This window comes from Clinocottus analis, unplaced genomic scaffold (genome assembly GCF_023055335.1).
Source record: "Clinocottus analis isolate CAN_PGR_092001 unplaced genomic scaffold, fCliAna1.0.p SCAF_23, whole genome shotgun sequence".
Lineage (NCBI taxonomy): Eukaryota > Metazoa > Chordata > Actinopteri > Perciformes > Cottidae > Clinocottus > Clinocottus analis.
In genome coordinates this window covers 3,085,873-3,098,870 of record NW_027175965.1, presented here as the reverse complement: position 1 = coordinate 3,098,870, position 12,998 = coordinate 3,085,873, and the positions used below count along the sequence as shown (strand labels likewise).

At 44.6% G+C, this 12,998-nt stretch overlaps 1 protein-coding gene across 7 annotated transcripts in view; it reads left to right on the top strand.

The window, feature by feature from the left end:
• mast2 (microtubule associated serine/threonine kinase 2) overlaps positions 1-12,998 on the top strand; it is a 136,298-nt gene that overhangs the window by 76,290 nt on the left and 47,010 nt on the right. For 4 of the 7 annotated variants that reach the window (XM_068589951.1, XM_068589950.1, XM_068589949.1 and 1 more), the window contains one exon: positions 4,270-4,301. In XM_068589951.1, the coding sequence (XP_068446052.1) occupies positions 4,270-4,301 (32 nt within the window). Of the gene's footprint in view, positions 1-4,269; positions 4,302-8,087; positions 8,351-12,107; positions 12,212-12,998 lie in introns of those variants that run through there. The other 3 variants (XM_068589955.1, XM_068589953.1, XM_068589952.1) reach the window with 2 other exon arrangements.

Sequence of the window (12,998 nt, the reverse complement as noted above, 5' to 3'; positions counted from 1 at the left end):
GAATGCTGCCGAATGTGTTGGTGTCTGTTGGTAAATGGAAAATCTTAATATGTCCAAACTACTGCATTAATCCTCCTCCTGGATTCATTTTGACAGTTTAATAAAATACAAACAAAAGGAAAAAAAAACACGTGTTTCTGTCACGGCTTTCCCTTTTCACCTTTTTCTCAAGCTAACATTTCCTGTCGGCTAAAGTTCAATTAACTCAAATAAGTGAACATAAAAAATAATCTGAGCAGCCTGAAAGTAAGGTTTCTGCAAGAGACTTGAGAGAAGATACTGGCCCCACACAACCAAGAACACAAGGAGATTAGACCTGTGTGTGTGAGCTCAGACCCACCTTAGTGTATCGATCGCCTTTGTTCCATGAATATGCATCACTGGGTGGGAAAGTACTTCATGGAAGTGTGTTTAAGCCTTAAAACAAATACTGCAGAGAGTTTTTCGTGTGTGGGTGCAGTGCCTTCAGACCACGCTGTTAGTTTGTCTCCTGGCTGCTCCGTATTTCCTCCCGACGTCTGCTGATGTCTGCACGGACGTGTTTATCCATCACTTTGCGCTCATGTGTGCGTGTCTGAGAGCTGGTAGCTTTGTTACCGTGGCTACGGAGCGAATGCTCGACCAGCCACTGCTGCATGTCCGTTCATGCCGGTCCGTCGGTCGGTGGGTTTACATGAGGCCGCTGGTGAAAATGTTGAAACCGATCTGACATCCGGCCGAACTGTGAGCCGTTTATCAACTTTTGCCTCGAGGCGTCCCACTCGTCTCCATCGGTCTGACTGTAAACAAACATAATAATATTAATATAATAATAATATTATGCTCATCACGTTGTCATGCTGTCTGTCAGTGATGCAAATACAATCTGGATTCAGTGCCGTGACACGCGAGTGATGAATGTCTGTTTCAGCCCCGTTCAGGTTCAATGAACTCTGTCTCAGAGTTACGCCCGCTACTTTTTAAACCGCTACTCTTTACCTCCACTCGCCCTCCATCTCGCCCTCCATCTCGCCCTCCATCTCTGTAATCACATTACCTCCCAGCCCCTTCCGCCCCTCCCTCACTCTGAGCCGTAAAGCACTTTATCGATGCCTGTACGCCAACGGGTAGATCGCTTCAGGCTTTGTTTTCAGCTCCTCGCCGTCGCTGGGGATAATTTCATCACAAACGTGTGTGTGTGTGTGTTTGTGTGGGTGTGTGTGTGTGTGTGTGTGTGTGTGTGTGTGTGTTTTTATATATCGGTCATTAGCTTATTTTCCCTCTTGAGTTATTTTTGCAGGGTGGCTTTAGTATGATCATCCTCCCAAAGAAAAGCAGCAGCTGCAACACACACACACACACACACACACACACACACACACACACACACACACACAACAATGCAAAAAGCTTGTCACAGACAAGCATTATTTCACATTACAGAGCTCTGTGTACTCAAACACGCCTTGGTTTCTCTTCCCCATCTCATTTCTAGTTCCATTTTATTTTTTATGTGTGTTTTTAGAGGGGAGGCAAACAAGGAACTGAGGTGAGATGGAGGGATGGAGAGGAGCCTGTTAATTGAAATAACTTATTTCCCCCTCTCACTGGATCAACCTACCATCTTTCTTTTTGCTTGTTATTTCAGATAGATACTGTATAGATACAAATTCAAGTACTTTTTTTTTCTTCAGTGTCCCCGCCCTAAAGATCCCCTCAAAACTTGTTTGAAGACATGGATATAGACTGTTTGCAATAATCATGTATTTGTCTGTCTTAGTTCTACCACAAAAATTTGCAACTATCTCTGGTAAAAAGTATGAAATAATCTCGACGTGGCTGGTAAACCGACCTTTATGTGTAAGATAGCAGTAAAGTGGAACCTCCTCTCCTGCCATTACCTGTCCCTCTGGGTGTTTTTTTTTAGTGCATGAACAACATCTGTTCACGCACTAATAGAATCACCGGGTCCAGTCTGACTGACACACAGAAACACACACACACACACACACACACACTAATTGGTTCTGTTGTAGTTAGGCCATACGAATACTAGCAAACATTTTTGATTGATTGTTATCATAGCGCGCACACACACAGTGCAGATCTCTACCATACAGCCATTCACCCACTCACTGTTGTTCCGACTGAACTCCATCAAGTCCATTACCTCATCTGCACAGAGAGATGAGGAGATAAAGGGAGACTCTGATGACACAGACGTCCCACGCAGGAACGTGCATGCGTCAGGTGAAGAGAGTGTGATTGAGAGATTAAAAAAAAAACTCAAATCAAGGGGTTGAAAGCAGAGCCCAAATGTGCACAGGATGCTCCTCTAATTAGTCAGAGAGCAGCGTACATGTAAACTCAGGAATGATCAGAAACGAGCACGGCCGACTGTGTTGCCCTTCGTTCTTCATGTGCTGTTGGGATAGCTGATGCACATTAAAATCGCACTTGAATGCAACATTTCTGCAGACGTCCGCTCGGTCACTTTCACTGCTGTTTAAATTGGTTAGTTGAGTCAACCAGCAACTACTTTGATAACCTATCCATTTGTTTCACGTCATTATTTTATACTTTCAAATGTTTGATTAATTTTGTACTGTTTTATTTTTAGTGTTTTCAAAATACCAATTTGCCATTTCTCACCATTTAAAAATATAAAAAACTTAATTATGAATTAATTAATTAACTAATTAATTAAAAAATACAAAAGTTAATACATACTGAAAATAATTGTTATTTGCAGTCCACAACAGTTTATTAGAATTTGTGTTACTCTTTTCCAATAATTAATTTGAAAGGAACAGCAGGGTTTTGATGCAATTGCAGAGGTAAAAAATGTAATCACAGACGGACATATAAACGCCTGATTACTAAAATCTGCCTCTGTGGTAGTGCGCAATACAGTAGGACCACATTTTGCTATGAAGACAAACACACAAAACCGGCGTCTCTGTGTGACTGTATGTGTTCTGCTCGGCCTGACTGCAGTATTGCTGCACTGTGCATGCTGATGGACGCTGATGAAGGTCTTCACTTCGGGTTATTAGATTTTTTTTTTCAAAATAAAACCAGCTGTTGACCTACTTTGGAAACCTTCAACACGGTTTCAACAGATGTACCTCAGCCACACACACGCACACACACACACACACACACACTCTCTAATTGGTGCTGTTGGCCAGGTGGCGCTCTCCAGGACGTCTGTGACGTCTGTTTTTTCAAGCTGTTGCACGGCCCCGTCAGGTTACAGGTTGAGCACATGAGTTCTGTGCTGCACCTTTTCAGATCAAATACACAATTCATGCCATCTAAAACATCCAGATAATCGCAGCAATATGATACACCTTCTTTTACTTCTTCTGATGAGAAGTCCTTGTTCACACACCCGGGTTCACAAGTGGCGGCCTGCTTCATAAGCTTTGTCATAACAAGCAGCTGGGTTGTCGCCTCCTTGGGATGATCAATACGGCGCTCCTCCGCCCCCGTGTGGTCGCTTGTTGAAAGTGCAGCTCAGGTGCACAAACGAAACCCACCTCGCCACACGTGGACGTATACACACATCAGCTTAATCTTTGTTGTGATTTAAAGCATGGCTTTCTCAACCTTTTTTCAGTGACGTACCTGTTTTTTCAACTGGGTACTCCATAACTAGGTGGAACCATATTTGGTTGGAAAAAAAGATGTAATACTCAGTGGTGTGCCATCAGTGTCTGATAGAATACATACATTTAAGTGTATACAGATATTTTATTGAATATTTATTAAATAGCTATTTTTAATGGATGCTCTTTTTAAATATATTTTAAAAAAATCTCATGTTCCCCCTGGAGTGCCTTCAGGTACCCCCAGAACCCATTTGGGAACCACTGACTTAGAGGGTAGATGTCCGACAGGGTTTTCACGATGCTGAGGTTTCTTGGCTTTTTGCACTCTATGGTCTTTGGGATTATTGAGATAATAATGACTTTAAAAATGAATTACTGTGCAGCATTTACTATGCAACAAATATATATTGTTACGTGTGCAATCGCACCTCCGGTGTTTGAAAACAAATCCTTGTAGCTTTTAAGCACATGATCAGACTTTACACACTTCAGCGGTGAAGGAACACAATAGTTCTTGTTGGCGCTGCCTTTTGAAGCTACGTCACAGTGACACCTGTTGACCAAACACCGGTACTAACCTCCTGTAACGAAACAGATTGTTAGTGAGTGTTTGTCACTAATTGGCAAAGAGGTCAACAAAAAAATTAAAACCTTTTTTTCTTTCTCTCTCTTTCAGAAGGAGCTGAGTCTTCCCAGGAGAGGCAGTTTGTAAGTACCCATCATCCCCTCTGTCTTCTGTCCTGTCTGCGTTGTTGGTTTTTCCAGAGGTGTTGTTCTGGAAGTGAAATGCAATGAACCAAACACAGATGCGTATCCTGCATGATGATGATGATGCCAGCGGAGGAGACGCGGTTCATATGTAATGTCCGTCCATGGGACTTTGAGTATCTGTCCTTAAACAGTATATTCTAGTAGTAGCTGCAGTTGTCAGCCTCACACAATCACATACTAGTCCTTTTTAATATCACACGGAAACCAGTTTGTTTGTGTTCATTTTGTCTCAGCTATCAAGTTATACAGACGGAGCTTCCAGTTAAGAGTTATAGGACAAAGTTCAAAAGCCACCGAGTGCAGGTATGTGTGTGTGTGTGTTTGTATGCCAGAACAGCTGAGCATCCCACTGTGTATTGATGCAGACTTATTTATATCTGTGTGCGTGTGCGGCAGACAGCTGATTTACCGTCCTGCACAAAAAGTTCTTCATGTTTGGAAACAAAAGTCAGACTTGCAGTCGTGCTTCCAGAGAACTGCTGGAACACACGCTGCAGTGTCGTCATTGTTAACTCACTCTAGATTTCCCCAGAGATGCCTCACAGCACCGCCGCGGGGTCAGCTGAGGTGCAGGTCTGTTCTTTCAGCGCTGTTTACTGCAGTCAAGTTTCCAGTCACAGGGTCCGTGTGCTCTAGCTGTCAGGGTTCCCACCTCCGTCTTGGAAGACCTCGAAAAACAGTTGACCAATTTTCTAGTCATCTAAAAGGATCAAATTACGTTCAGGGTCACGTTACCGTTCAAATGGTAGTTCACGAATGAGAGCATCGGCCGTCACCTGACACAGAAGCACCAGCAGGTTGGATGACATTGCGTAGCGTTGATGCGTGCCAGCTTGTTTTGTCCGTGAAGGTTTCAGGTTTGTGATTGAACTCTGGGAGCAATGCTTTCCAATGTGTGACGGGTACTGTTGGAGAACAACGACTGGGAAGCTGGGGTGAAAACAACACATGGAATATGAACAAACATGCCCCTTTGTTTCTCTGTAATACAGTTATTTAGGGTTCTGGTCGTGCGTGGCGGTGCAGGCACGGCTGCGCCTCCTCCAGATACGGCCTCACATGCGCCTCTGTAACTGGGTTAGAGGCGTTAACGCGTCAGCACATGACCGGGCCTCTCCACGTACCCAGTTATTACCATGTCCGGCGTGTAAAAGTATAGCTAACTTGAATCAACTGAGCCTGTTTCGTTTTTTCCTTGTACAGCACTTTCACAATTATCTCCAGCATCCTGCCATGGCGGGGTTGTAGCTATCCTCCAAATGTGGTGCTCTGCAGAGATATTACCAATGCCCCTCATGGGATCCTAAATCGCTGAACCATAGCAAGAAAATAATAATGATTTAAACTTTGAAAGTATATATTTTTGTCTGTATCTGAAGCCTAAACCACAAATAAAAACAGCTTTTATCCCTAGAATACCTCCTTGAAGCTACAGAGCTGCTATCTCTTAAGATCCTTAATATCAGCAGAGCAACAGGGGTCGGATGGTGCAGGCCTATTTATATCAGAGAGTGTGTGTGTGCGTGTGTGTGTGTGCGCGTGCGTGCATGTCGGCCGCTGTGAATCCTCCGAGTCGACTCGGTGGAAGTGACGCAGCTCTTTTTAAATGTATTCACATGAGGGAGTGATAATACTGAAACAAAGTATGCATCCTGTCTCTGGTTATCAAGTCGAATACTTGTTCTCTCTCTCACCGCTGAGATGCGCCGCATTGGTTTCTCTTCGGTTTCTGTTGTTTCCCTCCATCTGGTGCATATGAATCAGATCAGATTGTGTTTTCACCCAAACAGAACATGTTTCATCGTGACCCACCGGGTCCACACCGCAGGATGTTCTCTTCCTTGGGACTTAATTGGGAGTTAGTGCTTCAAACTATCATTACCATCGTTACGGAGAACTTTACAAAGCCGCTGGGTACTTTCCTAATTCAATTTATCATCTGAATAAATATATTAGATTAAGCATTCCTCTGAAGGCTATCAGTAACATCAAGAACAGTCTCTGCAAGAGGGACAAGCAGGAACCTGGGCAGGGATCTGTCGGAAAAAATTACTGCTTCAGTGTTTCATTTTAAAGTGGCAACATATTCTCATAACACACACGTACACACACGTACACACACACACACACACACACACACACACACACACACACACACACACACAGAGCTTGGTGTGTAATGACATTTTTGTATCCTGTGCCTGCCCTTGTGTCAGTAATCAGTCCAACTTAACTGTGTGTGTGTGTGTGTGTGCTTGTGTGCGTGCGTCTGTGTGTGCGTGAGTGCGTCTGTGTGTGCGTGTGTGTAACCGTACCCTAGTCAGAGCTGTCCGTGATCCAGTCCATTGTTTATGAATTAGCAATCTGGCTTGTGAGCTGCATTTAGCCCATTCGGGTCAGCGGTGTCCCCGGGCTTCTCAGAAACCAGAGCAGAGACAGCTGGTCTGATCATATCGGGACAACGCACCTCCCCGAGTCAGAGCGAGGACGAGAGATTTCCCTGTAAGGTTTTAAATTATCATCAAAAGAAAACTACCTTGAAGTAGACGTTACCCTGCAAGAAGGGTGTCACTCTGTTCAGGCTCGTTTACAGCGTCTCTCAGCATTAACTGGAAGCATTTAAAGCTTGTTTTTATTTATTTGTAAAAAACAAAAAAAAATTTAAAAAAATCATGAAACGTTTTGTTAAATGTGGAAAAGTCCATAAATATTTGATACAATTAAAAGAAGTTATTACTATTATAGAATTAAAGAATAATCAACTCTAAGTAAAGCTTATTTGTTGAATAAATGATTTAAATCAAATTATAATAGCAATAAATATTATATAAAATGTAATTTTAAAAGTGATATAAGAAATAAGCTTAACTTTAAGTAATTAAATGGCCAATAAAATGATCGTAAATAATACGAGTAAATGAAAGTCAGTAAGTGACAACATATCATTCAAATTGTAAACTATTTCTCATAAAGTAATTATCTTATAAACAATGAATGTAACTGTTTATTACAACTTTATCAGTCCTGTTTTACACAGTTTTAACAATAAAAACTAAATACTGAGTATAAAACAGACAGTATTACCTTCCTATTCCTCCTCCCTCTCTTACCCTCCTCCCTCCTTCCCTCCCTCCCTTTGTCCCTCTGTCTCACTGCTGCTTGTCGAGGACTCGGTCAGTCCTCTCGTCTCACAGCGATCTGACGAGCTGCACATTAAGACTTCCAGGAACTGAGAGGGATTAACTGGGCGGACGGCACCCAGGGAAGGCTCTCAGCGCCCGGGTTCACGATGCAGCTGGGAGCGTCCCTCTGAACCGTCTGTCTGGTGGATCGGTGGCAGGAGCCGAACAACTACCAGAAACTAGTCCGGACCAGTTTCCTCTTTGTCATCTGACATGATGGAGCTACTCCAAACTTTGTGTTCTCTCTGACAAGTTTGGGATTTTGTTTAATTTTTTTAATTTTTTATAATATACATACATACATACATAAAGAGGAAGGAAGGACGGGCAATAGACAGAGTTTGCTGATTGTGCTCAGATAAATATGTGCGTGCTCTGGACATCGCTTCACAGGCTGAGTGTGTTTTCTAAACGTCTTGTTAGGTTGTGACTCAGCAAGCCTGTGCTTGCTCTTGAGGGAACATAACTCACATAACTGTGTGTGTCTCTGTCTAGGAGATAAGAGCAGGTGCTGACGTAACACAGACACACACACACACACACACACACACACACACACACACACACACACCCTGGTCATTCCTTTATGTATGAAAGTTAGGCGTTTGGCTCTTGGAGGACTAACTGCGAGACGGTTTTGGGTCCAGCGTGGAGCTGGAAGATGGACAGAGCAGTATGTGTTTGACGGACAGATGAGCTCATGCAGTCCGGTGGATTATCAGAGATTACAGTTGAGCCTTTTGTCCCGGGACATAAGATGAAGAGGAGGAAGGAGAGAGCGGGAGCTCCACGCCTTCACCTCCAGTAAGAGAGTGTGTGTGAGAGAGAATGCAAGTCAGATTCATATCAAGGCAACTACTTATGTACCTTTTTACCTTTTTGTTCCTTTGTAGCTGCAGTATGTTTACATCCAAGACTGAAACTCTACACCTATCTAACATGCTGTCAAAGACAACTGCGACACGCTGATGTGTAGCAGGCCTACTCTTCACCATCTTTATTTAGCGTGTCAGCGTGCTAACATTTGCAAATTGTCATTCAACACAAAAATCAGCCACCATTAATATGTTGGTCATTAAATATTGGAAAAATTAAAGATTTGGACCTGATTTCGGTAAAATACAGAGAATCACTTAAACTTTCTCCAAAATTGGGAAACATCTGGATTTAAACATACCTTTTTTTTTCTCTTCTGTCAGGATGCATATCTTTCTGTTATTAGCTGTGAAATTGAAATTACTGACGCCTGCTGAATGTAACAACTTGACAAGATTAGTGTGGGAAGAGAAGAGGAAGGAGAGAGAAAGAGAGAGAGAAGAAGCCGCCTCTAAAATAAATGCCTTACTTGCAGACATTGTTTCAGTGGCTAGGTCACTATCACTAGATGTGTGTGCGGGAACAGTTTGGCCGGGTGGAGGTTACGTTCGGCTTACATTCATAATACAGAACATGCATAGTGTACATACATATCGAGCCGGTGGAACAGAACACCGCGTGGAGACGGAAACATGAGCCGTTATCAGAGCGAGATAGCAGCAGAGGGAGGGAAGTCCTTCATCGGCCTTAACAGGCTCCAGTGACCAGGATGTCTGTGTTCAAACACGACGGTCACACCATTAACATTTCATCAAGGCCATTCAACCACAATAGAAACTGCTCAAACACAAGTTTATTGTATGTTAAAGTTTGCAGTTAAATGAATATCTCAGAATATGTTCCTCGGCTGCATTCAGGGTTCGTTCATGTCACTTCCCGGTTGTTAATTACAGCCCAGAACTCCTCTTTAGTTGTCAGGTCAAACGCACACTTTTATATCCTACTTGAAAGTGGATCTCTTGAGTGTTTACACAAAGCTGTCACGGATATGATTCAGCTCCCCTCTCTGCGATGTAATGGTGGCAAACAATGTGCTTTTGGTCATCGTGAGAAAAAACACAGACCCAACTAAAAAACAAATCCTCTACGCAGTCGTGTGTGATCGATGCTGCGTTGAAAAACTCTTCCCAAAACTCGACCTTTTAAACCTGGTTGAACTACTCTGAAACAATATCCGACAGCAGCCCTGTTTTTTCCCCCCGCTCGCCTGCCAGATGGCTCGACTTACAATTGGGATCCAGCATTTCATTATGAAATTGCCTTTAGTTTTGTGCCGGCGATGGCCGTGCTAAACCGGTGGTGGTGCACCACAGATGGCCCAACATTATGTAGGGGGAACACTGCACATACTAAATGTGTGTAGCCCTTGACTTCCCGGCAGGTGGTCTCACCCATTCTGTCCCACCGGCCAGGGGGGGAGCATTGAGACCACCACCACCATACGGTCCTCATGCCCCAGCAGATTTGTGCCAACTGCCATCTGAACTCTGTTGAGCCAGGGGAAATGTTTGTAAGCTGTTTAAATTTAAAAGTAAACCCTCAAAGTTTTCACGTCAGTTTGGACTCAGACTGGCTTCATGTGTTTCTTCCTGAGACGGGGAAGCCAGTCTTTGTTCAAGTACAACTTTGTACTTGCAAACTTCTCGTGGACTCCTGACTGAGCTCTGTGAAGTAGATCCAGGACTTTCAGTCCAGCAGTTTCATACTGTGATAAGTTTCACCGCCCGCTGCCAGGGGACATCTGCGGATCAGTGGCTAGAGCCCTGGCACTGCTGCTGCCGCCTCTCACACTGAGGCCGGCGCTGCATGCTCCAACAGTACGACCCCAGCACTGTCAGCCACTGTCGAGTAAAGCTTTTACCAAAAACACTCCAAATCAGGTTTACAGACACAGCTGAAAAGTCTCAAACCAGCCGTGCCAAGAGCTGAACTTCTCCTTTGAATCGTGGCCACGCCAGATATGAGGATTTGCTGACCTGTCTCTACTCATCCCATTCTGAACCGACTGACTTTACAAAGTAATTTCCACACACAGTGACTGCTGTCAGGCAAACACTGGCTCATTTTAAGGCTTTACTTTTGTCTCCATTTCAAATCACTGTAGTCACAACTATCAAAGTTGCGTGCAGAACAAAGAAGTTGTAATCCTAGAAGTACAAACTATATGTACCGTGATGCGGCTATTGAGGAAACGAGAGAGAACAGATGTTAAAGAACAGTCTCTTCAAAACACACACACACGGCCAAGCAGTCCTCATCATACGTCCCTCCTTACCCGGCTCACTTCCTCCTCTCCTCATCCTTTCTTCCACTCCTCCCCTCCCTCCTCTGTTGGCAGAATCTGGTCGCCGGCTCAGCTGCGTTGCCACGGCAACAGCAGCCTCCTCCAGCACCTGCTGTCCCCCACTTCCTTTCATCCCTCCGTCGTTCAGCCCCCCGTCGTCACCCTCTCCCCCTTGTCCTCCTCCGCCTCCTCCCCCTCCCTCTGTTCCTCTGACGGCCCTCTGTCAGCCCCTGTTCACCAGCGAGGAAACCCCTTCCTCTGGAGGTAAGAGACGTGCTGTGTCACCTCATAACACACCTGTTTGTTCGCGACCGTGTGCGTGTTTTGACTTGTGTTTTGCTTGCGTTGCCGACGTCCTTTTCTGGGTTTGTCAGCTCCTGGTTGCGCTGAGCAGGAGACTGCAGCGCTGACGACACCAGACAACATCCACGTGTTAGAGTCTTCTTCTGGCTACTGTCAAGGACAAGTCCGTCTGTTTTGCTGCTTATTTTTTTATGAGGCCATTTTACTCCAAATAGTTCAATGTGCAGGGGTGATATTTGAGAAACTGAGGGTTTGGTTCTGTTCAAACAAACTCATCTGAGCCGGTGCGAGAGCTGTCAATCAAACCCTGGTGCGTAATCACTCATTCGATCCCCCAACTGTCGGATTATTACATGTTTTTCTCATTTAAGGTATGTCAGGGAGTCAAGCTAGGTAGCGTTGTTGTTGTCGTCGTCAATAAACGTGTCAACTTGGGAGTCAGAATCCCATAATCTGAGGGGTCATGAGTTGAGATAAAAGGAAATGAGAAATGTATTTATTAAAAAAAACCATAAGTTCCTGGGTCATGAGAAAGCCAACTTGTTTGTGTCAGTGTGGGTGGGCATATGCACCAAGAGATATTAAAGTCATCAATTCTGTCGTACGTTATACTTAATATGACATAGATATCTGACGATGTCAAAATGTTCAATGTCTCATGGTATAAATTGTCATATCACCCTCGACTGAGATTCCCTCAGTCTTAAATGCTGGAAAAAAAGTTCCTAAAAAGGTTTCTGTGTTGAAACCGTTCCTGCTGTGCAAAAAGGGCATTTTACTCAAACATTCATTGGAAGCTTATTGCCTGGTAAATGGCTCAAATGGAATCAAACATCTGTAAAGTTCAAAACAGCTCTGCTGTGTGTGGAGGTTGATCAGAGCTCCACTCGGATACAGAGGTGTGAGAAGAAGAAGAAAAAAGCATCGGGGAGGAAGGGAGGGAGGTCTATCGGGTAGAGAGAGAGAGGGAGAGGGAGGTAGAGTGAGAGGGAGGGAGGAGTGGGCCGACACACCAGCAGCTCTCGCGCTCACTCCCTCTGCCGGTGTGACAGGCGGAAGCCGGCGTCTGTTTGCCAACCACGTCCTCCGCCCCGGGTGTCAGAGCGATGGTCGCGTGTCTGCGCTAGCATGTCTGACTCCTTCTGGACGGTGCTCTCCAATTTCTCGCTGCCCGAGAGGAGCATGCTGCGGCGCTCCAAGAGGTACGCACTTATTTTCACTCCGTTCTCTCTCTACGCTTTATTAGTTTGGATGTGCTTCCTCTCTGGTAGCCTGCATCTTTTCTTTGTTTTTTCTCTCTTCCACCTTCTACTCCTGGTTAGATTCTTTTGCATCTCGATTAGTTTTTTCATTTTATCCCCCCCCCCTCCCCTCTTTTTCTCTTTTTAATTTCCTGCCGCTCCATCCTCTCTCTCCTCCTCCTCCTCCTTCCCCTCTTTGCAGGTCTTAGATGCTCAGCAGGAGTTGCTCCAACATGAAGGTCGACTCACTGAATTTGTCTTTGGATGGATAAACGGGACGCTCTGTATGATTCGGTGTGTTTGTGTGTTGGAATGGGAATCACATGTACCCCTGTTGGTATGGATCCCACTGTGTGTGTGTGTGTGTGTGTGTGTGTGTGTGTGTGTGTGTGCTCTCGTTAATTACATTATCTCTATCTGCGTACAGTTTTGCAAATCCGCGATGCACGTCCCGATTGGAATGGATGCGACCACATGTCGATGTTTCTTCTTCGCATTCTTTCTCCGTCGTTCCCTCGGCTGACCTCTCCTCTTCCTCTTCCTCTCGCCTTCCTCTCCCCTGTCAGTCAGAGCCAGAGGTGGCTTTTCCAGCAGGAAAGAGACGCCGACACAGTTGTGTAATTATCACTTTGAAGCATCAATTTTCTTCCTCCTCCCTGTAATAACAGGGATACACACACATACACACACACACACACTGACAGATTTCTTCTTCTCTGCTCTTTGTCACCGCCTCCCGTTTTGTGTG